At 63.1% G+C, this 27,802-nt stretch overlaps 1 protein-coding gene across 9 annotated transcripts; it reads left to right on the forward strand.

Annotated features, from left to right (window-relative positions):
• Positions 1-1,486: 1,486 nt before the first annotated feature.
• On the forward strand, positions 1,487-27,222 carry SBF1 (SET binding factor 1). 9 transcript variants are annotated; one of them, XM_057508375.1, is made up of 41 exons: positions 1,489-1,705; positions 7,687-7,772; positions 8,138-8,275; positions 8,599-8,757; positions 8,839-8,949; positions 9,561-9,666; positions 9,786-9,918; positions 10,005-10,113; positions 10,201-10,314; positions 10,413-10,490; positions 10,834-10,947; positions 11,026-11,154; positions 11,237-11,335; positions 11,422-11,626; positions 11,708-11,820; positions 12,699-12,848; positions 13,083-13,151; positions 13,226-13,384; positions 13,458-13,720; positions 13,809-13,981; positions 14,058-14,131; positions 14,204-14,399; positions 14,566-14,693; positions 15,173-15,351; positions 15,447-15,583; positions 15,688-15,895; positions 16,051-16,247; positions 16,316-16,453; positions 19,095-19,172; positions 19,493-19,674; positions 19,747-19,926; positions 20,344-20,445; positions 20,510-20,704; positions 20,781-20,907; positions 20,977-21,107; positions 21,182-21,412; positions 25,375-25,491; positions 25,647-25,789; positions 26,461-26,548; positions 26,616-26,747; positions 26,833-27,222. In XM_057508375.1, exons 1-41 carry the CDS (start codon positions 1,651-1,653, stop codon positions 26,929-26,931), a joined length of 5,625 nt encoding a protein of 1,874 aa, XP_057364358.1. In that variant the 5' UTR covers positions 1,489-1,650; the 3' UTR covers positions 26,932-27,222. The 9 variants fall into 9 exon arrangements, with proteins under 9 accessions (XP_057364361.1, XP_057364358.1, XP_057364360.1 ...); XM_057508377.1 differs by having other exon boundaries at positions 25,375-25,482; XM_036906673.2 differs by having other exon boundaries at positions 1,490-1,705; positions 25,578-25,789.
• Positions 27,223-27,802: the final 580 nt, after the last annotated feature.

Here is a 27,802-nt window from a genome sequence, read left to right on the forward strand (position 1 = left end):
ATAGGGCACATGGGAGGTGGGGAGGAGGCAGGAAGGACAAGCCTCCGCCCTCAGTGTGGGAGGAGCAGGTGGGGTATTCCGGAGGCAGCTTGTAGCTTGGTGATGCAACACAAGGCCTCCCACTTGATGGTTCTCTGCAGGAGGGGCAGTGGGCTCACCCCTGAGACACAAGAGTGGGGTCAGAGGCTTGGGGAGACTACAGGGCAGAAGAGAGCTGACCATGTGTGAGCAGGCTATGCGGGGGGCGGGGAAGCGTCCATTGCGGCTGGGCAGCGCTGTCCCCGGGGCCACTCTGCACTCCCTGGGGGGTGCAGGCCTGGAGGGGAGGCAGCACGGTGCACCGCTGGGGTTTGCCAGATGGGGGCAGTGAGAACAAAGTCAGAGAGGTAGGGCCGACGACACGGGGGACGACAGGTGATGGGAGCCACACTGGGTGGGATAAAAGGACAGGAGGAGGCAGCCCAGGGGCCCATGGGGTGGGAGAGGGAAGGCCCCCCACAGGAAGGCGAAGACTAGAGAAGGCAGTCCTTCAGAGGGGAGGGACCAGCAGGAGCGTGACATGGACAGCATGGTGGGCAGGAAACTCAGTGGCGAGAAGCTTGGGTGGAGGGTGTATGGTGTAGACAGCACACGAACCTAGTCTTGGCACTGAGGAGTCTCTGAAAGGGCTGCAAGGAATGGGTGGGAGGTGGGAGGGAGCAAGGTCCCCACAGGCTCTGGAGAGCAGAGCTGGGCTCAGATGCCCAGCCAGAGGACTTGCCATGGATGCTGCCTGCCCACAAGCTCACAGGTGCAGCAATGTGGCGGAGAGGGCATTTTTGGGGAGAAGTGACAGAAACCAACTCAAGCCAGCTAGGGCCAAAGGAAGTTTTCTCAGCCTTTGCACCCCGAACCCAACAGAAACAGATGCTTGCGGGGCCTTGTCTCCGGCTTGGTCCCCTCCATCTCTGGCTGGCTCCTGCAAGGCGCCGCGCCATGGAGCCCAGCACTTTGTTCCCTCATAGGTTTCTGCAACAGCACGAGCACCCAAACACAGCCCAGCGGGCCACGGGCGCCCAGAGGCGCCGTCTCTTCCCTGCTGTCCACCCCGCGCTGGCTGGGGCTTCCGCGAGGGGCCCCTCCGCACGCTGCACACCCCGAGGGGGCGCCTGGGTCCTCCCGCGAGGCCGGGCTGGCAGACCCTGGGCCGGCCCCGCCCCCTCCTCTGACCCCTAACCGGGACACCTGTGGGAAGGGGCCGGGGCCCTCCAGCCTCCTCCACACCGACCGCGCCAAGCCCCAGACTGGAGCCCAGAGGCGGGGCCTGCCCCGCCTCCCGCTGTAGGAATCGCGAGCGCCCGACAGGGACCCCACGCACCGGCCGCAGGCCCGAGCGAGCCGCCGTTACCGGCCCCACCCACCCCTAGCCCGCGCCGGTTGCGCCAATCGGGGCGCGCCGCCCGGGCCCCGCCCACGGGAGGCGGGGCGAGCCGCGCAGGCGCACGGTGCGGCCGGGCGGGCCGGCTGGCTGGGAAGATGGCGCCGGGAGCCCTGGCCGTCGCGGTGGAGCGGGCCCAGGGAGGCCGGGCAGCGCTGGCCGGGGCCGGGGCCGGGCCATGAGCGCGCCGCCCTCGCGTCCCGGAGCCGCGGAGCCCGCCCGCGCCCCTCGCCATGGCGCGGCTCGCGGACTACTTCGTGCTGGTGGCGTTCGGGCCGCACCCGCGAGGTGAGTGCCGAGCCCGCGGCCGAGCGCTGAGGGCGGAGGACCGGGGACCGGGGCCGCGAGCTGACGCTGAGGGTCGGGGCGGGGGCCAGGGCCGGCGGGGCCAGAGCGAGCGTCGTCCAGGGCACCTGCCTGGGTCCGGGCCCTGGCCCGGCGTGGGGAGCGGCGGCCTCCCCGAGGTGGACCCAGTGGTGACAGGGCGGGCCGAGCCTGCCCACCCCGCTCAGGGCAGAACCCGGTCGGCAGCACGTCGGCGTCGGCCTGGGAGGTGGGAGAGCCCCGGGGTGGCCCGGCCTCCGGCTCCCCGTGGGTGGAGTGGGCTTTGTCCACCTTGGTCGGCTGCCGGGTGGCTCTGCCTCCGCGGGGAGAGGACTGTCCTCTTGCAGCCCCCCTCCTGACCCCCGGTGCCCGCGGTCTGAAGACTCAGGCCCTGTGCGGGGCCTCCGGTCCAGGCGGCTTGGTGGGACGCAGAAGAGGGCGTGGGGGTCCGGGGCTGCCTCGCCAAGAGGTCTCTGAGAGGGCTTCGGGGGCAAAGTGGGGCGGAGAGAAGGGCACTCCTGGCGTAAGGCCTGCCGTCCTCAGGCCCGCAGCCCAAGCGCCGAGTGGGGCACTGGCGCCCGAGTCCGGGAGGTCGGCGTCGAGAGCTCTTCAGCCCGGGCGGTCGCAGGAAGCAGCCTGTCCGTGACATCAGCAGCCGCCGCGGGAAGCGCGGCTCTGGGCAGCGTGCTCGGTGTGCCAGGCCCCGCACAACCCTTTGTGTGCGTGATCCCGCTGCTTCCTCCCGGCAGCCCGCCGAGGTTTCCCTGCTACTTCCCCCGTCTGTGGAGCAGTGCCAGGACAGAGGTCAAGTGCCTGGTCTGAGCCCCGACAGTGGGTGGCCCACCGGAGCTGGCCCGTGTGCTCAGATCCCGCCTGCCCAGTGCGGGGCAGTGTGTGTCATTGGGGGAGGTGGGGATGGCTGTGTGGGCAGGCCAGGTCTGAACCTTGAGTCTGATGTGCGGTGGGGTCCCGCCCGCGGTCTGTTCTGCTTCCTGTCGGCGTAGCTGCCGTGTCACCGTCCAGACTGTCTCCCTCAGCACCCTCTCGCTTGGCACTTGCCCCTCTTCAGCTGCCATTTGTCCGCGTGTCCCTCCCTCCGCGGAGGGAGTTTCGGGGGCAGGGACCTTGCCGTCTTCTTCCCCCAGGCCCCCCAGTCTGCAGGAGCCAGGCTTGCTGCCCGTGCAGTGCAGGTCCTAGCAGGGGGCTGTCTGTGCCGAGCCACGTGTGGAGGGTGTGAGGAGGCCATGCCTGTTCTCTGAGGGGAGCAGCCAACGGGATCCAGGGAAACAAAGCCGGTGAGCGGCAGCCCCGGTGTGAGGGGCCCCAGGCCAGGGGCCAGTGCAGGGGCTGCAGGAGCAGAGCTGGTGTGCAGATGACAAGGGTGATGTGGGAAGGGTCCAGGGAGGCGGAGGCCACAGGCAGAGGCCAAGGGGAGACGTGCTGACCGCTGTGGCAGCAGGGGTGGGCAGTTGGGGTGGCCAGAGGAGACTGGGAGGGCTCCGTGACCAGCTGGCTATGACAGGCAGGGGGACACCCCTGGTGTGTGTGGCCTTTGGGCCGGACAGGGGAGAAGGCTGGAGCCCCCAGGGCCTGCTCACTCTGAGTGGCAGGAAGGAGTGATTTCGAGGCTGTCCACTGCAAAAGTGATGGGGGACCATGGAACCCTGCATTCTGGGGTTGGAGCTGGTCATCCAGCCTCAGGGCCTCTCTCGGCAGGACTTGTCCATCCCTGTGAGGAACAAGCCCGAAGGCTGGGACCCTGGCCATGGGGCTGAGGGCAGAGCCAGGCTGTGTGGGGAAGCCTGAAGCAGAGGAGAACCTTGGGGCCACAGGTCCCTGCTTTGCCACCTAGTAGCTGTGGCCTTGGGCTAGTCTTTTGGCTCAGCACCACAGTGTCCTCACCTGGAGATGTGATGAGCCACCAGACTTTCCAGGCTGCTGTGAGCATGAGGGGAGACACGTGTGACGCCACTCACACAGTAGGTCCGGGAAATGGTGGTGTCTCGCCCATGACAAGCGGCAGGTGTTGACACTGTAGGCACAGACTCAGTGGGCGCCTCTGGGAGGTGGAGGGCCCCTGTGTGCCCTCAGGCCTAGGACATCAGGGCAGTGGTGCCGGGTCTGCTGGGATCAGTGGAGGGGTGGGAGTGGTGAAAGTCTCGTCCTCGGCCTGGATCTGGACGTCCTGTCTGGAGCTTCTGGATGCAGGGCCTGGGTACAGGAGTCCCGCCCGAGGGAGCATCCTGGTGTCAGGGTTACCACCTGGCAGACCTCTCCATGCAGGAGGGTGGGGACAGGGCTGGACCGGACCCCTATTTTCATCTCAGAGAGTGCGGGCTCCTCCCTGGTGATTTGGGGGAGCTGCTTCACCAAAGACCTTCACCCTGGCTCTGAGGACATCACAGGGGCCAGACAGACCACCTGTGTCCAGCCACTGGCCCCAGGGGCCCCGACCCTAGTCAGCTGACTTAACACCATGTGGCCAGTGCTGGGGTGTGTCTTTGGGAGCAGGAGAGACACTTAACCTGACAGGTGGCCATGTGAGTGTCTGCTGGGGGCGAGGGGCTGGATATGTTCTGGTGCTGGGGGCAGCCTCCTGTCCACCCCATGAAGCATCTGAGAAGACCTTCCATCCCAGGGCTTCCTCGAGTCCTGACTGTGCTGAGCCAGCTGCATTCCTGGGCCCCATCTGCTCCCCCGCCCATGTTCCTGCCCTCCCTCTGGAGCAGGTCGGGGCTGTTTGGGGTGGCCTCAGGTGACTACCAGCCCCCGCCCTGCAGCTGAGGGGCCAAGGCCTTTGGTCAGAGCCGGTCTGGTCTGACTGGGGAAGTTGGGGAAGCCTACTGAGGAGGCTGTGGCCCCTCTGCACATCTCCTGCTGCCATGGCTGGCAGGGATCTCCTGGAGTCTTGAGTGTGGAGGTCTGGGTGGCTGGAGCAGCAGGAGGGCGCCTTCCTTCAGCCTCTGCCTATAGCTGAGCTAGTCCAGGATCAGTGCCAGGGGCAGGGGATGGGAAGAGGAGGCTGCTGTCCTCCCTTGCCTCTTCATGCTGTCCTGGGGTGGCCCCCCAGCGTCGGAGCCTGGCGCTGGTGACAGGCGCTGCCAGCAGATGACAGAGCGCATGCTCTGTGTTCTCCCGACCGGTGTTCAGGCCTGCAGCCCACATGGGGCTGGCTCTAGGGATGTGGCTGCAAGAGGAAGTTCTTGTCCCCATCTGTGTCTCAGGGGACCTTGGTGTTCTTCCTCCTAGGCCCCCCAGAGGCCCGCCCTGTGGCACACAGCTGTGCTGGGTGGACTAGTCCTTTCACTGAGGGTGGGGGCAGCTCTGGTGGAGCAAGGAGCTCAGCTGCTGCAGGACACCTCCGCAGCCACAAGGTCTCAAGTGGGTGGGGGGCACTGGGAGAGTGGCAGTGCTCCCCCTCTGCCAGGATGCAGGCCAGCAGCCAGACTGCAGTGTGGTCCCTGGCACAGAGCTGAGATGTGGGCTAGGGTCTCAGAGAAGGGTAAGGGAGAGACCAGAAGTCAGGGCTCCTGGGGGTGCCCTCCAAGGGGCCTGCTGTGTCCTGGTGCACTTCTCCTGAGGAACCTGTTTGCTTTGGGGTGGGAGCGGGCTTGGGTGTGGGAGGGTGGTCGTGTAGCCATCTGTATGGATTCCACAAGTCCCAGTTAGGCCACGGGCATGCTAGGCCCGGGTGCAGAAAGGGACATGGAGGTGCTGCCTGCTCACAGAGCTCCTGTCTGGCTCAGCAGCCAACAGGTACACTAGGAAAGTGGAGGATGGTTCTGGGGGTCCCACCGCAGGCCCCAGTCTCGGGCACAGTGCAGAGAGCTGCCTGGAGGGAGGGACCTCGCTGGGCTGAGACTTGCAGGCCAAGTCCTGGGCTGTCATGGCCCCGGTAAAGATGGGGGGGTGCTCGCTCACCCTGCCCGGCCACCTGTCCGTGCAGGCAGTTGGAACAGCCCGAGGCAAGTCTCCAGTTGGTTCCTCGGAGGGTGGAGCCCTGCAGGTGGGAGTTGTTTCACAAGGTGGGTGGTGGACAGTGTCCAGTCAGTCTGCCTGCCCAGCCTTGGGAGGGAGGCTGTGGGGCAGAGGCTGCTGTCCCCATCCGTACACACCCCTCTTCCTTCCTCCACTTGCTGCCTCGTGGCAAGAACTGGGTGAGCCCTGGGTGCCAGCCAGGCTTGGGCCCACATGGTTGTTTGGGGCTGCCCACACATCAGCCCTTGGGGGCAGACCCACTGCTCAGGGTTCGCCAGCCAGGCCTGTGCAGGAGACCCTGGGGGGTGGTCTTGGTGGGCTATGTGGTTGCTCAAGTGTAGCAGCCCTTTTAGCAGCAGACACCTGTCTCTCTTTCCCCCGTCTGCCGCCTCTCCTCAGGGTGTCCGTGGTGGGCGGAGGAGGGGAGCAGGAAGCTGAGGTTTTATGAGTCAGAGTCATGCCCCCCGCCCACCCCCTCCCCACCACAGCAGCTGCCAGCGACCTGCCTGCTGCTCTGACCTCCTTGCCTTCCTCATGGGTCAGGAGGGTGGGTGGTCTCCTGAGACCGCAGCCCCACTGCTCTGCCTTCAGGGGGCCTGGGGACCGGGTGTTGTCAGGCTGCTGGGGTGTTTGCCAGTGCCCATGGGTCCAGGCCTGTGTCTGGGCCCCAGCTCTGTCTAAAGCTTCTGGGCTGGTTCAGGTCACGATGGCCCAGCTGTGCTGGATGCGGGGCTGTGTCTGGCAGACCCTCGGAGGCTGCACAGTGGCCTGCTGGGCTTTGGGGCAGGCCCTCCAAGGGGTTCTTGCTGCGTGCACTCCCCTTCCCTGTCTGCCCTGCTTTCCTGCCGTGTGTGGGGGTGTGGGCGGCAGTGCTGAGGCTGGTCTGAGCAGAAGGTGGGCACATCTGTGCCTGGGGACCTGGGTCTGGCTTGGGAGGTAAGGGTGGGGAGGCTTTTGTCTTGCCTGCCTCGCCCTGCTGCTGTGCTGGGTGGCAGCTAGAGGAAGAGCAGGGACCCGTGTCCTTGCTGCACAGGCCCTGCAAGGTGACTGGGGCCCCAGCACGGTCCTGGTTTGCCTCTGTAGGGGTGAGTCAGAGGCCCTGCCCGTGTGGAATGGGAGCAGTGCCCCAGTGGGGTAGGGAAGGGGGCCAGAGGGGACTCGGTGTGATGGGTTCCAAGGAGTGGAGGGAACACACACTGGGGGCTAGCCGGTGGGGATGCAGTGTGCCCGGAGCATGTGCAGGGACATGAACCTCCCGCCCTCCACACTCCAGCGCCCGTCCCTGGCCCAGTGAACCCAGTGCTGCTCTTGGCAGTCCTGGTCAGGGGCTGTGTGCACAGCGGCCTGCAGGGAGCCCACCCCCTTCCCTACTTCTCAGAGTTACTGGTCCCCAGCACTCGGGCCCACTCCTTCAGTGGGTGTCCTGAAACGAGGCCCCTACCCATCCTGCCCGCTGCCACCCATCTCTGGGTCCTGCTGGCTACATTCTGGGCCCTGTGCTGGGCCAGGCACTGAGTGTGGTGCCCACTGTGCTGGTGGGGCTCACCGGCTACCAGGCTGGGCGGTTGGGCCGAGTGCCCGAGCTGGGGTGGCTGTGGGGCGCGGTGCAGAGCCACTCGCTCCCAGTGGAGGGGCCCGTGCTAGCTGGCTACGCTGCAGGCTGGAGGTGGGTTCTGGCTGGGGCGTTCCCACCGTGGGGCGGGGTGGGAGCAGGGAGGGCCCTGGGCTGGGGTTTCCTTGCTCTTGGTGCCAGGCCAAGCCAAAGGGGCTCTTCTCTGTGCTCTCCAGGGTCCCTGGGGTCTGGGGCTGTCTCACGACCCCTCCTCGCAGGACTGTTCTTAGGGAAACGAGGCTTGGTGCCAGATGAGGCTAGGGTGGGTGTGATGTATCCATCTGAGACCTTTGAGGCCAGCTGGGTGCAGGTGTGGGAGGTGGTAGGTACCCTGACCATCTGCTCCCGTCCTCAGGGAGTGGGGAAGGCCAGGGCCAGATCCTGCAGCGCTTCCCAGAGAAGGACTGGGAGGACAACCCGTTCCCCCAGGGCATCGAGCTGGTGAGTTGGGGGTGCTTTGTGGGGGCCCAGCAGGAGCTGGTACTTGGTCCTCCAGGACTGAGGCACCTCTATGGTGCCCGGCCCCCACTGGGTGTGAGATCCCTGAGCTGAGGTGGGGGAAGGGGTGTCTCGCTTGTCTGGCAGGGTGCTTGGTGCCCATGTCACAGTGAGGACCATGTCCTGTGTCACAGGGCCCTTGCCCCACACAGTGAGGCCGAGGTGGTCACTCCCTTTCACGGGGGTGCTGAGGCCCAGGAGGTGAGGCACAGCCCAGGTCATAGGGCAAGGTGCTGCCTGCTGTGCAGGAGCTCAAGGGCAGGGCCACAGGGAGCTGCCACTGACCCTGGACCCCTCCTTCCCTGCAGTTTTGCCAGCCCAGTGGGTGGCAGCTGTGTCCTGAGAGGAACCCACCAACCTTCTTTGTTGCTGTTCTCACTGACATCAACTCCGAGAGGCACTACTGCGCCTGCTTGACCTTCTGGGAGCCGGCAGACCCCACACAGGTCAGCTGGGAGGCTTGGGATACAGCTTGCCCGGGGCTGAGCCTCTGGTCATGGCTGACCCTCTTGCGTCTCCCCAGCTATGCTGGTCTGGGCCCCAGCCCCGCGAGGCTGGGGTCCCAAGAGAGGTCCTGTCCTGGGATACAGCTTGCCCGGGGCTGAGCCTCTGGTCATGGCTGACCCTCTTGCGTCTCCCCAGCTATGCTGGTCTGGGCCCCAGCCCCGCGAGGCTGGGGTCCCAAGAGAGGTCCTGTCCAAGTCAGCCACGTCCTCCTGGGCTGGTGGGATGTGCCTGAGTGCCGGGCGAATGGGGCTTCTGTCCACAGGAAGCGGCCTGCGCCGAGGACGCTGCCGAGAGGGAGGAGGAAGTGGACGAGGGGGGTCCTCTGCGACTGTCCCCCTCGGTGCCTCATCCGTCTGGCCGACTGTTTGCACCAAAGACACTGGTGCTGGTGTCTCGACTGGACCACGTGGAGGTGTTCAGGGTGAGGTGGGCAGCCAGGCCATGAGGCAGGATGTGGGCTCCTCCTGCTGGCTGTCACCAAGCCCATGTGCGGTCCTTGCAGAACAGCCTGGGTCTCATCTACACCATCCATGTGGAGGGCCTGAGCGTGGGCCTGGAGAACGTCATTGGGAACCTGCTTACATGCATCATCCCCCTGGCTGGGGGCTCGCAGGTGGGTCTGGGGGTAGGTGCTGTGCATCTGCAGCCACACGCCCCCCCGGTGTGAGGCTGTGGGGCAGGGTCTGGTCTGGCCTGAGCATGGCCTCAGGCCCCAAACTCTCCTGCGTCTGGTGCTACAGACACACCTGTCACCCTTCCTGGCCCTGCCTGCTCCCCTGTGTCTCCTGGGTCTTGCCTGGCTCTGTACCTGCCTTCCTTCAGTTTCTCTGTCCGTTTGGTCATTGGATGTGCCTATTTCTGGATGTTGGTGTCAGCTTGTCTGTCTGCCCCTGGCCCGTGCCCCCACGTGTGGGTGTGTCTAACCGTGTCTCTCTGCCCGTCTGTCCTGTGCAGCTGGACTCTGTTGAGGACGGAGTGGTACGGATTCTTTGTTTCTTCTGCCCACCTAGGCCCCGCCCCTGCCCCAGGTCAGAGGCCCTGAGCTTTCTCTGCAGCACTGCTCAGGCCGGCAGAGGCCAGGCATGCCTGATCCCTTGGGGTGCCGCCTGTCCTGGACAGCCCATCTGGGGGTCTGTCAGTCCACCAGGCCTTCTGAGGCCATGGAGCTATGGGCTGCTGCGGGGCTGGCTGGCGCAGTGAGCACTGGTGTCTCTCTTTCCACAGAGAACCATCTCGCTGGGGGCTGGTGACCGGCAGGTCATTCAGACCCCGCTGGCTGACTCGCTGCCTGTCAGCCGCTGCAGTGTGGCCCTGCTCTTCCGACAGCTAGGTGAGCCTGTCATCAGCCCCTGCACAGCCCTCCCTCTCCTGTCCCCAGGGGCTGGTGGTCAGAGGTCAAGGTCCTGCCTGTCTCAGGCAGGTGCCTCCAAGCCTGTCCTCCCCCTGTAGGCATCACCAACGTGCTGTCTCTGTTCTGTGCCGCCCTCACGGAGCACAAGGTGCTCTTCCTGTCTCGCAGCTACCAGAGGCTCTCCGACGCTTGCCGAGGACTCTTGGCCCTGCTCTTCCCTCTCAGATACAGGTGCCCCTCCTGGCCCCACTGCCCCCGGGCCCCCTGCCTACCTTGTCCTCGTGGGGCTTGCCGTGCTGAGTCCAGGCCTGTTGCAGCTTCACCTACGTGCCCATCCTGCCGGCGCAGCTCCTGGAGGTCCTCAGCACTCCCACGCCCTTCATCATCGGCGTCAACGCTGCTTTCCAGGCAGAGACCCAGGAGCTGGTGAGGGCCCCGCTGTGTGCTCCTTGCTGCTCCAGGCCCTGCTCTCTGGCCTGTACATCCCTGACTGTGCGTTCCCTCGGCCCCCAGCTGGATGTGATTGTTGCTGATCTTGATGGAGGGACGGTGACCATCCCTGAATGTGTGCACATTCCACCCCTGCCAGAGCCGCTGCAGAGTCAGACACACAGCGTTCTGAGCATGGTGAGGCCTCGGGGAGAGCCAGGCAGGGTCACTTGGCAGCAAGGGGACCCCAGACCCGGGCTGGTATGCCACCGCCCCTGCTCCCTCTGCCCCTGCAGGTCCTGGATCCAGAGCTGGAGTTGGCAGATCTTGCCTTCCCACCACCCACAATGCCCACTTCCTCACTGAATATACAGGTGGGGCTCATGGCAGCTCTGGTGCAGGGGACTTGCCGCCCCCACCAGCCCTGTGCCCTCTCCTCTGGTCTGATGGCCAGCTAGCAGTGCCAGGCACGCTGTGAGGCTGCCCCTTCTGGGCTGGTCCCGGGGGCTGTGGAGGGTGTGCAAGCCTCGGGGGGGTCCTGTGCAGGGTGGGTGGTTAGCACTGAGTCTTAGGGGGCTGTTGTGGCTTTATTTGGAGGAAGAGAGTAGGGGTGCAGGAGCGGGCCAAGTGCCCAGGAGGCCTGGCAGGATGTGGACGGGCAGGTTGGGTGGAAGGCTGTCTGTAGGGCCTGGCACTCACCTGCATTGCCGTGCCCAGGACAAGGAACTGCGCGCCGTCTTCCTGCGGCTCTTTGCTCAGCTCCTGCAGGGCTACCGCTGGTGTCTGCACATGGTCCGTGTCCACCCTGAGCTCGTCATCCGCTTCCACAAGGTAGGCTGCCCGGCGGGGCTGGCTGGAGGCAGGCAGGTGGGACAGAGCCAGGGGGGCTGACCTCCTGGTATGCCCCAGGCAGCCTTCCTGGGCCAGCGCGGGCTGGTGGAGGACGACTTCCTGATGAAGGTGCTGGAGGGCATGGCCTTTGCAGGCTTTGTGTCGGAGCGTGGAGTCCCCTACCGCCCCACGGACCTGTTTGATGAGGTGCACACCCCCCAGTTGGGAGGAACCCCTGCCACCCTCTCTCTGTCCTGGCCAGCCCATCTGACCCTGCCTCCTCCTCTAGCTGGTGGCCCACGAGGTAACACGGATGCGGGCAGAAGAGAACCACCCCCAGCGAGTCCTGCGTCATGTCAAGGAATTGGCGGAACAGCTCTATAAGAACGTATGGCAGGGAACGCGAGTGGGTGGGCTGACCTACTGAGGTCACTGTGCCATGCCACCAGTCCACGCCTGCCTGTGTCCCCCCAGGAGAACCCATACCCTGCCGTGTCCATGCATAAGGTCCAGAGGCCAGGGGAGGCCAGTCACCTGCAGCAGGCATCCCGGCCATTTCCCCGGCTGGACGAGAGCATGGTGCAGTGGATCGTGGACCAGGCCACAGCCAAGATGCAGGGCGCGCCCCCCACGGTGAAGGCCGAGAGGAGGACCAGCGTGCCCTCGGGGCCCCCCATGAGTGCGTGACAGGGAGGGAGGGCCCCGGGTGCGGCTCGGGGTGGGCACGAGGTCAGAGGCGTTGATGCTGTCCGCTCCCCAGCTGCTATCCTGGAGCGGAGCAGTGGGCTCCATGGCAACAGTGCACGCCGGCTGGAGGTGGTTCGAAACTGCATCTCCTATGTGTTCGAGGGGAAGATGCTCGAAGCCAAGAAGGTGAGGGTGGCCAGGCACAGCTCTGGTGCAGGGGAGCCTCCTCGGAGGAGCCCTGGCCTTGTTCCTCTGCCAGCAGCTGGAGGGAGGTGGGCTGGCAGGAAGGGCAGGCGGATGCCGGGTCTCGGGTCCCCTGCTCAGCACAGCCAGGCAGGGCCTGCTGGGGAGGCTCAATGACGTGTATTTACTTCAACTTTTAGACGTCACAACACTGTGAGGGTTTTTTCTAAGTTTCTCCTTCATCCTTCACAGAAACACGTGCAGGCCCATGTGTGTGATTTCTTTAATTCATAGAAACTAGAAACCGCTTAGAGTCTTGCCATGTGGTACTCACTAGTACCATGGGGTCTGTTGCATTTTCCGGCTGTGTGGGCCCCTGTGAGGCACCCAGTTCTTCCACCACCCCTGACAGGGGCCCATGGGCCCCCCAGCTGTTTCACAGTGAACAGCAGAACAGACGTGTGGCCTGCTGGGCACCGAGCCAGCTGCCGGCTCTGCGTTAGATTTGCGTTTTCTGGACCCTGGCCCTGGCTGGCCAAGGGGCTGCAGCCTTGAGCCAGCGGGTGCTGGAGCTCAGGGCCGTGGGGCCTTGTCCCAGAGCACGTCTGCACGCTGGCTTGTGAGCGTGCGGTGTCTGTCTCTGTGAGTGTTCACGTGAGTGGAGGGCTGTGTCTGCCAGCGGTGGCAGCTTCTGCAGGGCAGTAAAGCCCTGGAGTCTGGGTTCCCCTTCCCTGAGTGCTTAGAGCCTGGGCTCCAGCATCCCTGTGTCCCCACTGGCTGTGAGCTGGGGCCTTCCCTGCGCCTCCCTCCTGCTACTCCAGGCAGGTCACGTGGCCTGCACGCAGGCCTGAGCCCTCCGCCCTGTTTCTCCCTGCCCCCAGCTGCTCCCAGCTGTGCTGAGGGCTCTGAAGGGGCGAGCGGCCCGCCGCTGCCTCGCCCAGGAGCTGCACCTGCATGTGCAGCAGAATCGGGCAGTCCTGGACCACCGGCAGTTCGACTTTGTCGTCCGCATGATGAACTGCTGCCTGCAGGTGTGTGTGGCGGGGGTCAGGGTGGGCAGGGGCTCCCTAGTCCACCCACACAGGGGCGCCTCCCAGCACCTTTGACAACTGGGAGAGCCTGGTCTATGGCATGGTGGGGGTGTCCCTTGCCGGAGCTGGTGCAGACAGCTCGTGGGTGATGGTGGGAGGCTCCTCTCCGGCGGCAATACCAGGTGGGGCATGACGGGCCCAGGAGGCCCCGACGGGCTCACGGCTCTGCCTTAGGACTGCACCTCCCTGGACGAGCACGGCATTGCGGCTGCTCTGCTGCCCCTGGCCACAGCCTTCTGCCGGGTGAGTGCTGGGGTAGCCTGGGACCCTCCCCCAGCCCTCTGCCACACCTGGTGACCCCCACCTGGCTTCTGCAGAAGCTGAGCCCGGGGGTGACGCAGTTTGCATACAGCTGCGTGCAGGAGCACGTGGTGTGGAGCACACCGCAGTTCTGGGAGGCTATGTTCTACGCAGACGTTCAGACCCACATCCGGGCCCTCTACCTGGAGCCTGCCGAGGACCAAGACCCCTTGCAGGTGTGCGGGGACACCCTGGGCCCAGGAGGACAGGGACTGGCATGGCCCCGGCTCACCTGTGGCCTCACGGCAGGGAGGGGAGGCGCCTGCACAGGACGAGCGCTCTGCCCTGGACGTGGCATCTGAGCAGCAGCGCCTGTGGCCAACCCTGAGCCGTGAGAAGCAGCAGGAGCTGGTGCAGAAGGAGGAGAGCACAGTGTTCAGCCAGGCCATCCACTACGCCAGCCGCATGAGCTACTTGCTGCTGCCCCTGGACAGCAGCAGAAGCCGGCTGCTGCGGGAGCGCGCGGGGCTGGGTGACCTGGAGAGCGCCAGCAACAGCCTGGTCACCAGCAGGTGGGCAGGCCGTGGGCCTTGGAGGGTGGGATGGCCTGGGGGGTAGGGGAAGCGGGCCTGTGCCCACTGTGCCCCCTTCCCGGCCCAGCATGGCGGGCAGCGTGGCGGAGAGCTATGACACAGAAAGTGGTTTTGAAGACTCGGAGACCAGTGATGTGGCCGGTGCCGTGGTCCGCTTCATCAACCGCTTCGTGGACAAGGTCTGCACAGAGAGTGGGGTCACCAGCGACCACCTCAAGGGGCTGCACGTCATGGTGCCAGGTATAGGGGCCGGGTGTGTGAACACTGCCCTGCCCGGCGGGTCAGTGCCCAGGCCATGAGAACTGCTCTCTCCCAGACATCGTCCAGATGCACGTTGAGACCCTGGAGGCCGTACACCGAGAGAGCAGAAGGCTGCCTCCCATCCAGAAGGTGAGCAGGATGGCCGGGCTGTGGGCACCAGGGCCTGGGCTGTGTCCTGAGGCCGCTTCTGTCCCTGAGCAGCCCAAGCTGCTGCGGCCACGCCTTCTGCCTGGCGAGGAGTGTGTGCTGGATGGCCTGCGTGTCTGCCTGCTGCCGGATGGACGTGAGGGGGGCGCAGGCGGTAGCGGTGGGGGGCCCGCACTGCTGCCAGCTGAGGGCGCCATCTTCCTCACCACCTACCGGGTCATCTTCACGGGGATGCCCACCGACCCGCTGGGTGAGCCCTTGGACCCTCCTGTCCTACCCTCCCTCCCCTGCCCTCTGCCTGGGTCCTCAGGGCGAGTTGGGCTCTTCCTGTCTCTCCCTGCACCTGTGGCTCTGGTACCCTGGTTTTCTTTGACCCTCCCCTCCTTCCCCTAACTCTGTGCCTGGCCTGCTGTAAGTGGGGGAACAGGTGGTGGTCCGCTCCTTCCCTGTGGCTGCACTCACCAAGGAGAAGCGAGTCAGCGTCCAGACCCCTGCAGACCAACTCCTACAGGACGGGCTGCAGCTACGCTCCTGCACATTCCAGGTTGGTGGGGATGGGCGCTGCAGGCATCCAGGCCCCCACCCTGTGTTTACAGGCCACATCAGGCTGGGTCTCCCTGGGGCATCTGTGAGTTTCCGGGGTAGGCATGGTGCTTGAGCTGTGGGTCACCTGCCTGTGACGTGTGGCCTTCGGGGCTTTCCCGTTCCTTTGTGGAGCCCCAGCCCAGTCCATGTCTGGACTGTTGTGTGAGCCCAGCACAACCCAAACGTAAACAGACTGAGTTCCTCGGCCTCACGGGCACATGCAGTGGGGCGGGCAGCTCCATCCATGTGCCCACTGTGCTCCCGATGCCCCTGTAGCAGGACACACCCCACCAGCCCTGGGTGTGATGGCTCCATGGAGAACCCCACAGCGTGCCTGCCTCCATCCTGTTAGTTATGCCTCAGCTCTGGGGACACGGCACGGGGCATCCCATAGGCTGCCAGCGCCCAGGGATCTCTGACGTTCTGTGTCTGGCGCAGCTGCTGAAGATGGCCTTCGACGAGGAGGTGGGGTCTGACAGCGCTGAGCTCTTCCGGAAGCAGCTGCAGAAGTTGCGCTACCCGCCAGACCTCAGGGGCACCTTCGCCTTCACCCTGGGCTCCACCCACACAGTTGGCCGGCCGCCCCGCACTGCCAAGGACAAGGGTCCCTCCCTTAGGTGTGGACCAGGGCCCTCGGCCCCCACTGCGCTGCCCAGAACTGTGTGCAGGGCCCACGCTCTTCTCAGCTGACCCCGCACCTACCTCCCGGCAGGACTCTGTCTCGGAACCTCGTGAAAAACGCCAAGAAGACCATTGGGCGCCAGTATGTCACTCGGAAGAAGTACAATCCCCCGAGCTGGGAGCACCGGGGCCAGCTGCCCTCTGAGGACCAGGAAGATGAGATCTCAGGTGGGGGTGCATGAAGCCCTGGGTGGTTTGGGTGGAGGTCTGTGTGCAGTGCATGGGTCTGAGTGGTCTGTAGGCGATGACCCTGTGTGTCTGGCCTGCCTCAGTTTCGGAGGAGCTGGAGCCCAGCACGCTGACCCCTTCCTCGGCCCTGAAGCCCTCGGACCGCATGACCATGAGCGGCCTGGTGGAACGGGCATGCTGCCGGGACTACCAGCGCCTGGGCCTGGGCACGCTGAGCAGCAGTCTGAGTCGCGCCAAGTCTGAGCCCTTCCGCGTCTCCCCGGTCAACCGCATGTACGCCATCTGCCGCAGGTGAGCTCAAGCTGGTTGGCAGGAACTGGGAGGGTGAGGGCAGCCTGGCCACCAGCATGAGCAGGGGTGGGCTCTGGGAGGCTGGGCCTGTGAGCACGTGGGGGCGCTCCCTGTGCCCTGCACGTCCCCTCCCCCTCAAACATCCACCCTCGCAGCTACCCTGGGCTGCTGATCGTCCCCCAGAGTGTCCAGGACAACGCCCTGCAGCGCGTCTCCCGTTGCTACCGCCAGAACCGCTTCCCCGTGGTCTGCTGGCGCAGTGGGCGCTCCAAGGCTGTGCTGCTGCGCTCAGGGGGCCTGCACGGCAAGGGTGTCGTCGGCCTCTTCAAGGCCCAAAACGCGCCTTCTCCAGGTACTGTCTCTGCCCCCCTGCCATGTCTGCCTCCCTGCCACTGGCTCAAGCTCTGCCTTCTCCCCCAGGCCAGTCCCAGGCGGACTCCAGCAGCTTGGAGCAGGAGAAGTACCTGCAGGCTGTGGTCAGCGCCATGCCCCGCTATGCAGATGCTGCAGGTCGGAACACCCTCAGCGGCTTCTCTTTGGCCCACATGGGCAGCCATGGTGAGGGGCACTGCAGGGCGGGAGGACATTTGGGGGTGTGAGAGCATCATGGAGGGCTGGCAAGTGGGGGGCAGAATGTTGGGTGCAGGTTGAGGGGAGGGCCCAGCGTGAGACCAGGTAAGTCCCGAGGCCCAGCCCTCACCAGTCCTCTCCTACTGCCTCCCTGAGCTCCTTGGCTGCCATGTCTTTCCTGCCCACAGCCTTGGGCCTCTGAGGCACTGAACACAGCCCCACAACCACCATGGCCTACCCCGTCCTGGCCATCTTACTGCCTGGCCTCTGACCCGTTGGCCTCTCTGCCCTGGGTGTCTGTCCCTGTCCTCACATGGGCCTCTGTACTTGCTGGACCTGCTGCCCTGGCTGCCAGAGCCTTGGGATCTGCCCATGCACCTGCACCTTTCTGGCCATCCTTCAGGGTGGGGTCCTGTTATCCCAGCTCGCAGAGGGGCACCAGACCAGAGGCCATTAGCAAGCCTTGCCCCTCACCACTGGCATGCCCTGGAGGTGGGTGGTCTGGGTGACTCCAGGATCCCAGGTTGGGGAGGTGATCTGTGCGTGTGCTCACTATGGGAGAGGCTTCCAGATTTGCGAGGGCCCAGAGGGCATGTGAGAAGAGGCTGTGTTGGCCTCCAGGGGTCTCCTCCTGGGCAGCTGCCTCTGTGCCTTGCCTGCCCACTCCTGCCTGCACTTTGCTTCCGTCTGGCCCATCCATCCCCGCCCCTCCCATCTTCCCAGCCTGACCCACTGCCTCGTTCCTGGTTTCATCCTGTCTCCCTGCCTTACCCCAGCTGATCCATTCCCCCTCCTGTGTCCCTGTCTGACCCCGTCAGTCCTGCCTGGATTCTCGCTGGTGCTCTGGCCCTGTCTGGCTCTTAGACTCTTGGCCAGGCTGATAGATGCCAGGGCTCCTCGAGGCTTGGTCCTCGGACCTGTGACTCCAGCTACCGTCCTGCCCATGTTGGTTCTCTGGGCTCAGGGCCTGGTATCCGGCAGCATTTGTCTGCTTGGAGGTCTCACTTCCCCACTGGAAGCAGGGGCCTGGGAAGCCTGGCCAGTGGCCCAGATGCTGGCCCATCTGCCCCACCCAGAGTCCTGGCCTGTACTCAGCAGCTGTGGTCACAGCATCCAGCTGGGAGGCCCCTTTCTGAGACCCTCTCCACACTCTGGCTGGTACAGGTGTCACACTGGTCCCTTTGCCCACACCCACGCTCACCTGCCTCAGCTCCCTCGCACTGGGCTGCACGGGTGGGTGTGGGGCCTGGGTCTCATCCCTGAAACCGTGCCCTCCCCAGCTGAGGCCTGTGAGTGAGCTGACCACCCAGATCTGCCATCCCCCACGGCCAGCGGCCCCCGCCCTGGCCCAAGCAGGCCGCCTGTTCCTCGGCGCCTCCCAGCAGCTCTGGCTGCAGTGGCTCCTGAGTCCACAGGAGTCTTCATCCCTCCCTGGCAAGGCCTGAGGAGGGGCCTCGCATGGGCCCTGGTGCCCCACAGACCTCTGCTCATGCTCAACAGGGCTCTGCTTTCCCTTGGGCACGGGGACCAAGGGCGGGGCATCTGCCCTCACGGCTGCTCCCTGCAGTGCCGTCCTGGGCAGCTGCAGACCTGGCCCCTTGCTCTGGTGGCTTTTGGTTTTCTAGACAACAAAGCCTGTCGTTAAGCAGGCTGACTGTCTTCCCGCCTTCCGCCCCCTCCAGAGTTCTGTGTGCTGCCCTCCCTGCAGGATCTTTGGTTCCCCAGTGCCTGTATCTGCCCCTAATGTTTTTGGGCATCTTTATTCCCAAAGCCCATTGGTGCTGCCTCCTTGTCTCCTGCAAGTTCAGGGCATGGATTGCCCAGGGGTGTCTGGAGGCTCAGCTCACCTCAGCTGTACCCAGTTCCAGTCCAGGTTCTGTCCACATGACATGGACATGCTGTGTCCTTGCAGTGAGTGACAGTATGGTGGGCAGGCACTGCGCTTATCTGTGGTGACTGCTGTGCCAGGCCCAGAACAGTGCCCTGCTGCCGCCTCTGTGGAGGCAGGTGAGCCCCACAGGGCTGGGCAAAGGGTCTGGAGCCCAGAGACCCCTGTGGAGCTTCCACCCTCAGGCTCCCTGTGCCTCCAGGCTGGGCTGTCCCAGCCTGTGAGCCTTGGGCCTGGCCCTGGCAGGCAGACAGTACCGCATGGCCCGGCACTACCCCTGAGGACCAGGCCTGCCTGTGCCTCAGCTGAATGGCTCTGTATCGTCTTGGGCCAGGAGCTCCAGGCTCTGAGCTCCTTTTCTCTGGGCTGTGTCTCAGGGGACCCTCCTGTAGCTGTGTGGTTGGCAGAGGCTACCTGTGGCCACGTGCCGTGAGCCGCTCTGGGCGGTGCTTTGGGGGCCAAGGGCACAGGGGCAGGCCAAGGAGAAGACTTTGGAAGGACTTCCCAGGATTCCTCCTCTCCTGTGGTCCTGCCTGTGTGCGGCTGGGCCCTCTGTTCCCTGGCCTGCCCCTGGTGGCCCAGAGAGACTTGGTGCTGACCCCCGCTGTCACCAGGGTCTCTGGGGAACTTGGTGGGAACCCAGTCCTACACCTATTGCCTTTGGGCCACAGGCCCCCCAATGCTGGGCACCCCCTCGGGCCTGTGGCCAGGCCTGAGCCTTCTCTCTGCTGTGCCCCCCAGTGCCCAGCCCCCGAGCCAGGGTCACCACGCTGTCCAACCCCATGGCGGCCTCGGCCTCCAGACGGACTGCGCCCCGAGGTACCGTACTGGCCGTGCAGGCCGGCTCCCCCACACCTGGTGCTGATGGCCCCATGTCACTGAGTAGTTGTGGGCACTAACGTCCCCCCACACCTGGCACTAACGGCCCCTTGTCACAGCCAGCATCACCCAGCCCTCCCCACAGCCCTGAGCACGCACTAACAGCCTGATGCCGGATTCCCGCCCCAGCCCCAGCACTAATGCAGGCACAGGCCCCCTCCGGGGTCCCACCAACCTTCCCAGCCCTGCCCCTGGTGCTCAGCCCCAGGTAAGTGGTACCCCAGCCCTGCTCAGGCACTCACGTGGTGTTTTCTGTGCAGGTAAATGGGGCAGTGTCCGCGCCAGTGGACGCAGCAGTGGGCTCAGCACTGATGTTGGCTCCCGGCTAGCAAGCAGAGACATGCTGGGTGCCCCCCAGGCCAATGGGACCCCCCCCGACCCAGGCTTTCTTCGGCCCCAGCGTGCAGCGCTCTACATCATTGGGGACAAAGCCCAGCTCAAGGTAACTAGGGTGGGGGCACAGGGCAGGAGGGGCCTGGCCCTGGGTGTGTCTGACCATGGTGGCATCCCCCAGGGCGTGCGGCCAGACCCCCTGCAGCAGTGGGAGCTGGTGCCCATAGAGGTGTTTGAGGCCCGGCAGGTGAAGGCCAGCTTCAAGAAGCTGCTGAAGGCGTGCGTCCCTGGCTGTCCCACGGCTGAGCCCGGCCCGGCCTCCTTCCTGCGCTCGCTGGAGGACTCAGAGTGGCTGGTCCAGGTCTCTGCACTGACCCTGTCCCCACGTGGTCAGGCCAGCTGGGGGTGGGTGAAGAGGCAGGGAGGGGCCATCAGGGCACCCCCTATGTCCTGAGCCCCTTCCCCCCAGGTCAAATGTATAGGGTCTTGGGTGGCCTGTCTGGCTGTGTTGGATCTTGCAAGCGTGTGGCTGCCACTGGCTACTGGTGGCTCTGGGCAGTTGAGGGGACGCCAGGCCTGGCTACTGGGGCATCTGCTTCCTGCCAGGGTGGGGCTGGGCATTTCAAGGACCGGGGGACTCTCCGGTCCTGGAGGGTCGGGAGATTGGGAAGACCATGCCGGGGTGGGTCGTGTGTCGGCTGCATACCTGGGTCTCAGGGCCTGGCTGGGTGCTGGGGTGCCGGCTCCAGGAGGTGCTCAGGGGCAGCTGGTTCCCCAGATCCACAAGCTGCTGCAGGTCTCGGTGCTGGTGGTGGAGCTCCTGGCCTCGGGCTCCTCTGTCCTGGTGAGCCTGGAGGACGGCTGGGACATCACCACCCAGGTACGGGGAGGGCTGCGGGCCGGGGGGGCCAGGTGTCCTGGGCGCCCCCCTGACGGGCTGGCAGTACCGGCAGGTGGTGTCCCTTGTGCAGCTGCTCTCGGACCCCTTCTACCGCACCCTGGAGGGTTTCCGTCTGCTGGTGGAGAAGGAGTGGCTGTCCTTCGGCCACCGATTCAGCCACCGTGGCGCCCACACCCTGGCTGGGCAGAGCAGTGGCTTCACGCCCGTCTTCCTACAGTTCCTGGACTGTGTGTACCAGGTGAGCAGGTGACCAGGTGGGTCCCTAAAGCCTTCTGGCCCCTGGCCCCTGAATCCTGAACACTGAACCTACACAGGTCCACCTGCAGTTTCCCATGGAGTTCGAGTTCAGCCAGTTCTACCTCAAGTTCCTTGGCTACCACCATGCATCCCGCCGCTTCCGGACCTTTCTGCTCGACTCGGATTACGAGCGCATAGAGCTGGGTATGGGCGGTCAGGGATGGGGGTCGGAGTGGGTGGCCTTGGGCTGGGGCTCAGTGCTGCCCCTTGCAGGGCTATTGTATGAGGAGAAGGGAGAGCGCAGGGGCCCGCAGGCGTGCAGGTCTGTGTGGGAGTATGTGGACCGGCTGTGTAAGAGGACACCCATGTTCTACAACTACATGTATGCGCCCGAGGACGCTGAGGTGAGCCAGGGTCTGGTTGGGGCAGGCAGGCTTCTCCTGGCCCAGCGGCTCATGCGAGGTCCCCCACCCCCCAGGTCCTGCGGCCCTACAGCAACGTGTCCAACCTGAAGGTGTGGGACTTCTACACTGAGGAGACGCTGTCTGAGGGCCCCCCTTATGACTGGGAGCTAGCCCAGGGGCCACCTGAGCCCCCAGAGGAGGAACGGCCTGATGGGGGCGCTCCCCAGAGCAGGCGCCGGGTGGTGTGGCCGTGCTACGACAGCCGCCCCCGGGCCCAGCCCGATGCCATCTCACGCCTGCTGGAGGTATGCGCAGCTCCCCCTCCGACGCCGCGGGTGGGGGTGTGTGTGGGCCCCGCGACCCTGAAGGGCACTGGCTGTGTGTCTGCAGGCAGTAATGTCCAGAGGCTGTTGTATGAGCCCCCAGCTCTCAGACATGTTCTCAGGACACGGCTCTCTGCTCTGGGTACACGTGCTTTCCCTGGCCACCTGTGGGGCTGGCCCAAAGGGAAGACAGTTTTCCCTAGGGACCATTCCTCGCCTCTGCCACGCTGCCGCCTCCACCCACCCCACCAGGCTGTACCTGGCTGTCAGCCACACCGAGGTTTGTGGTGGTCCGGGTCCAGCCTGCCCCACCCACCTCACGTGAGCAGCGGCTCTCCTGGGTTCTGCCTCGTGTGCCCTTCAGAGTGAGATGCACCTGTGGGCCCGGAAGCCTGGGGCTTCATGTTTGGGTCCTCCCTCTCCCTTTGCCATCCTTGGTGGGCATGTCTGCTTGGCCTCAGGAGTCAGGACCCAGCAGGGTGGAGACTGGGAGAGGGAGGAGGGCCCCAGGGGTGGGGGGTGGGAGCCGGGGTGGCATAGAGGGCTGCACTCCAGTGGCCAGATGCCCCAGGTGGCCCAGCAGCCAGGGCTGTGGCCTCTGATGCAGACCATGGGAGAACAACACAAAGAGGTGAGACAGGTGCCTGGTATTGTAGGCCCCCGTCCCTGCATCCCCTGGCTGTGTGGCTTTGGGGGGAATCTTAAGGGTCCTAGAGCTGCTGTTCCTTGTGGGGACAGTGGGGTGCTGGTTCCTGCTTCTCAGGGTGCTGCTGAGGTACAAACAAGTGATGTACCTTGACCCACACTGGGCCTTGCCTGAAGGCCTGCCACCCAGGGGCTTGGGGGAGCACAGGGGCATGGTTCTTTGGATGAAGGTGACCCACAAGCACAGAGCAGACGGGAGTCCCTTTACCTGTGGCGACTTGTCGTCTTGGAGTCTAATGTGAACTGGGCCTCTTGGCGTCTGTGCAGCATTCTCTGTGCCTTCACTTCCGACTGGTCTGTCTGTACATTTAAGGTGAGTCTCTACTCAGCATCTCAGCATGAGGTTTCGAGTCTTTTTATCCATTCTGGCAGTTTCTTTTATAGGAGTTTTCAGTCAGCTTACACTTATTGATATAGTTGGGTTGAGGTTTTGCTGTTAGTTTTTTGTCTTATTTTTTCTCCTTTCTTCCTTTATTCTATTTTTTTCCCCTAGCAGTTGAGTTTCTTTTAGAATTCCACAGTATCTACTTTACCTGGCTTCTGATCGGTACCTCTGTGCGGTCTTCATGGATGTGTGAGATACACTCCCTGCAGGGACCCACACAGCACCCCGCCCTCTCTGTCCCTTAGGCCTCTGTCGACTCCATGTTTGTCTTAAATGGTCCATTTTTTTTTTTAATAGGAAATGAAAAAGCCGCCTGTATTTTCCATGTCCAGTATTCACCCCTTAAGGGCAGGTCTGCTAAGGGATCATTTCCCTTCAGCCAGAAGAACTCCTTGTGTAGTGCTCCTGGGAGAGGGAGGAGAGGGCCCCAGGGGTAGGGGGTGGGAGCCAGGGTGGCATAGAGGGCTGCACTCCAGCGGCCAGATGCCCCAGGTGGCCCAGCAGCCAGGGCTGTGGCCTCTGATGCAGACCGTGGGAGAACAACACAAAGAGGTGAGACCCATTCCTCAGCTTTTGCTGACCTGAAAACATCTAAAACATCTCCATTAAGCCTTTATAAAGGGTGTTCTTGTTGGACGTAGAATTCTACGTAGAATTGACAGCGATTCATACTCAGCAGTTTAAAGGTGTTGCTTCATTGTTCCCTGGCTCGCACTGTTTCTGATTAAAAGTTGATGCTCATTCTTATCCTCGTAAACTGTATGCAGTGTCGCCCTTTTCACCTCTGACCACCTTTAAGATTTCCTCTACATCTTTGGTTTCCTCAGTTTGACCATAATGTGGTTTTTCTTTGAGTTTATTCTGCTCAGAGCTCTTTAGGTTTCTTAAATCTGTGGGATGATAGTTTTCATCAAATTTAATACATTTTAGGCCTTTTTTTTTCCCCATTCAGTAAACATGCAGATTTACTTTAAATCAGTTTGGTACACGATACAAATCGTACCAAGTTTCTAAATGCAGCAGTGTCCATGCCACAAGTATCTGTAAGGCAAAATAAGGTGTTTTGATAGAATTACATCTCCATGAACAAATCTGAGGAAAAAATCTAAAAAGGTTGCTATATACCACCGGGTTTTTTTAAAGCTCAAATTATTAATGGGTTTTATAGTGAAGATTGAACACCAAATTGCTTAAAGAAGGGGAGAAAGGCTGTGAGTTCTGCTGTGGGAGCCCTTCTTGCCAAACCCGGTTTCACACTGTGACTTTGTGGTAAGAGAATCCAGATCATTTCACAGAAATGCTGTATGTGTTGACGATAATGTGCAGCCATGTATTCATACCTACCTAAGCTACAGTTATGCCGTTGTAGCTATTTTTGTCACTTTCAAAGGAGCAGAAATTCTGTACATTTTCAAATGATAGGCCATTGTTTCTTTGACTCTTTGAAAGGTTTCTCTGCTGTCTCTCCCTCCTTCCTTCTGTGACTTTATTGTCCTCAGGTCACTAAGGCCCTGTTTGTTTTCTTCTCGCCATCTGTCCCCTGCAGTTCATCTGGACGATTCCCATTACACTATTGTCAAGTTCCCTGCTCTTCTCTTTCTTATTTTAATATGCTCTAAGCCTATCTGATGAAGTTTTCATTTTAAATGATGTTTTTTGGCTTTAGAATTTCCATTTCGTTCCTTTTTACATGTAGTTTTCATTCTCTGTAGAGATTCCCAATTTGCTCAACCATTATGTCCATCTTTTTATAAAAACTTTTGTTGAGTCTGTTTGCTAATCTCAATACCTATTTCAGTTCTGATTCTCTTTAACCTTACCCCTAAGTATGGATTTCATTTTCCTGTTTTCTTGTCTAATAAATTTTTTCTAAGTATAATTATGGATTCTGCATTATTGAGAGTCAAGATTGTGTTGTCTTGAAAGAGTTTTGGGTTTTATTCTTGGAGGCAGTAATGAGCTTGTGGGTCAGCTTGACCTTTTCAAGGGTTGCTTCTAAGCTTTTGTTAAGGGCTTTGGAGAAGCCCTCCTTCCAGGTCTAGAGGTGCCTTCTCCCAAGACATGTTGGGTGTGGTGTGCATCTCCATTCTGGCTGCTTGGAATTCTACATCTTCCCCGTTGTATACATTCAGGGTTTGGTTTTAGCTCATAGCTGCTCAGTAGCTGCTCTCTGCCAGGACTTGGGAGACCTTTCCCCCCACGTGGCAGTTAATTTGGTCAAAGACTCAGAGAGGCCTCCAGAGCTCCTGCCCTGTGTTGCTCTCTCTTCCATGTGCACCAGCAGCCCCGTGCAGCCCATCTCAGAGCCGCCTCGGTTTACAAGACCCAGTGCTCTTTGGCTCCATTCCCCCCAACTCTGACCAGGCAAAAAGCTGGGGAGCGTGGGGCTCCTTGGTGTGGCCCTGTCCCAGGGAACCTCACTTGCTGGCTGTCCAACCCCTGCGAGAAGCAGCTTCCTGCCGCCGTCCAGTTTCACAGCTGCTCGTGGCAGGAGGGCTAGTCCAGGACTGACCGACTCCCTGTGGCTGGAAGCGGAGTCCACCTGTGCTTTGCAGGGAGCATGTCTTTCCTGGGGGCTGGCCGGGGGCTTGCTTCCCAGCAGCTTTCCCGCCACTCCTGGGGCTGAGTGTCTGCTTGTCCTGTTGGGGTCTGTGCTGTTCCCTGGTTATGCCTTCTGTCACCTCTCATCTGTTTCACAGAATCTCCCACTGTCACCTCCAGCCCACTGCCTCACCACCGCCTGCACCTCGTGTGCATCGTCTCCCTTGCCTGCGTTTTCCACCCTTTGTTTTTCCACGTTCCACCTGGATGTTAACCTCTGAGTGACCTTGTAGTTGACATGATTCTCCCCCAGGAGCTGCAGCGGCTGGAGACGGAGCTGGGCCGCCCTCCCGAGCGCTGGAAGGATGCCTGGGATCGGGTGAAGGCTGCACAGCGCCTGGAAGGCCGGCCAGAGGGACGTGTGAGTGGGGTAGGTGGGGTGTGTGTGGGTGGGGGGAAGCTGCCAGCAGGGGGAGGCTGCCTGGCCCTGACACAGGCCCACCCTCCTGCCCCCAGGGCACCCCCAGCTCCCTGCTGGTGTCCAGCGTGCCACACCACCGCCGCTCGCTGGGTGTGTACCTGCAGGAGGGGCCTGTGGGCTCCACCCTGAGCCTCAGCTTGGACAGTGACCAGAGCAGCGGCTCAACCGCATCTGGCTCCCGCCAGGCCGCACGCCGCAGCACGAGCACCTTGTACAGCCAGTTCCAGACTGCCGAGAGTGAGAACAGGTGTGGGACTCCCCTGGAGCACCTCTCTGAGCTGGGGGCCTGGAGTCTTGGACGGGTCTCAGATGGGGCCAGGTGCCTCTGGGCAGCTTGTGATTGTCTCAGTGGGAGGATTTGTGGGAGTTTCTTAGGGAAGGCAGGGTGGTGGCCTGAGTATAAGCTGCCAGCTGCTGAGGAGCATCAGGTTGGCTTGGAAGGTGTTTGGGATGCAGGACCAGTGACCACAGCCAGGCCATGTGTCTGCAGAGGGGCAGGGATCATGGGGTATTTGTGAGGGCAGGCAGGTGCCAGGTGAGGTTGATGCAGGTTCCCCCTGAGTCCAGGCCTGGCAGGCTGCCTCCCACCCTCCAGGCCTGGAGGGGCCACATTGCCACAGGCACCTCCCTGGGCCTGCCTGCCATATGTCCTCGTCAGGGGGCACCTGCCCTCATACCCTGAGACTGGTTTGGGACCTTCCGTGGTGTCTTGTCATGTGAGGGCTGGGGTCCCTTCTCCATCTCCTTTCCAGGGACAGCCCCAGGCTCTCTCTGTGGTCCCTGGCCAGAGCTCCAGCCTTGGGTCAGTTTGGAAGCAGGAGCCTTGGTCTTGCTGCCAGGGTGGGGCTGGTGGTGGGGGCAACTGCCGGGGCATGACTTCGCCAGGCCCTGATGGATGGCGTGGCCCTGGCCCTGTAGGTCCTACGAGGGCACCCTGTACAAGAAGGGGGCCTTCATGAAGCCCTGGAAGGCCCGCTGGTTCGTGCTGGACAAGACCAAGCACCAGGTGAGTGGGCAGCATGCGGGGGCCCGGGGGAGCAGGGGCCCTACTCTGACGCCCTGCTCCCCCGTAGCTGCGCTACTACGACCACCGCGTGGACACCGAGTGCAAGGGTGTCATCGACCTGGCCGAGGTGGAGACTGTGGCGCCAGGCACCCCCACCATGGGTGCCCCCAAAACTGTGGATGAGAAGGCCTTCTTTGACGTGAGCTGGGGCTGGGGCACAGGAGATGGCTGGGTGGGGGCTCCATGGAGGGGGGGCCGTGGATTCAGCAACCCGCCGTCCCTAGGTGAAGACCACGCGTCGTGTTTACAACTTCTGTGCCCAGGACGTGCCATCAGCCCAGCAGTGGGTGGACCAGATCCAGGGCTGCCTGTCGGACGCCTGAGCCCGGCCACTCGGGCGCCTCGTGCCCAGCCCAATCCAGACCACCAGGGGTGGGCAGGGCCCCAGCCATGTTTACAGACCCCGCCCTCACAGTATTGAGGCCCCACCCCCAGATGTGTGTGTACAGCCCCCGCCTGTTCCACTCGCGGCTCTACAGGACTCTGGCTGAGGGCAGCAGGTGGCCATGGTACAGCCTGGCATGGGCCTGTAAATAGTCCACCCCTGCCCAGCCAGCCGCAGGCAGCCCGTTCCTGGAACCAGAGTCTATAAAGAGCTCACGATATGCCACGTGCCTGCGTCTCCTCAGCCACTCTGTCCAGAGCCAGCCCACGGGTAGGGGCTGATGTGTCAGGAAGTCCACTATCCTGGGGGTGGCTTCATCCAGCCTTGCCTGGTGCCTAGGTACCAACCCCCCAACCCCCCAGGCCTTGGGGTGGTCTTGGGCTGGCACAGCCGGAGAAGAATCGCCACCCAGGCACCCTGGGCAGGTCTCCTGAGGGTGTGCTGTGAGGAGCTCAGGCAGGTCACGAAGGGAGGCAGTGCAGTCCTCACGCACCCCTGGGCGCAGACGGACAGGGTGGGCGTGGCTACAGCGCTGCTGTCCTGGGTCAGATGAGGGTCGTGTGTTGGAGGACTGGGAGGGGTCCCTGGGAGTGAGGGCACTCCAGGACGTGGGTGGCAGGGGGCTGGGTGAGCGGGTTCATGCGTTACGTGGGGCCTGATGACCTCCGTCCTGGGAACTTTTTTCCCCCCGCAGGCCTGCCTTGGCCCGGCCCGGTCTTGGCAGGGTGGGGGTGGGGCGTGACACTCACTGCTCTCCTTTCCCATTCAGGTGCTGGGCAGGTGGAGGGTGGGGGCGGGGGCCTCTCTGG

Source organism: Manis pentadactyla, chromosome 10 (genome assembly GCF_030020395.1).
Source record: "Manis pentadactyla isolate mManPen7 chromosome 10, mManPen7.hap1, whole genome shotgun sequence".
Classification (NCBI taxonomy): Eukaryota; Metazoa; Chordata; class Mammalia; order Pholidota; family Manidae; genus Manis; species Manis pentadactyla.

Coding starts and splice junctions, on each gene's coding strand:
- SBF1 (XM_036906673.2), top strand. CDS start 1,651: ATGGCGCGGCTCGCGGACTACTTCGTGCTGGTGGCGTTCGGGCCGCAC. Junction 10,948..11,025: donor TCGTCATCCGCTTCCACAAG/GTAGGCTGCCCG, acceptor GGTATGCCCCAG/GCAGCCTTCCTGGGCCAGCG. Junction 21,108..21,181: donor ATGCGCCCGAGGACGCTGAG/GTGAGCCAGGGT, acceptor CCCACCCCCCAG/GTCCTGCGGCCCTACAGCAA.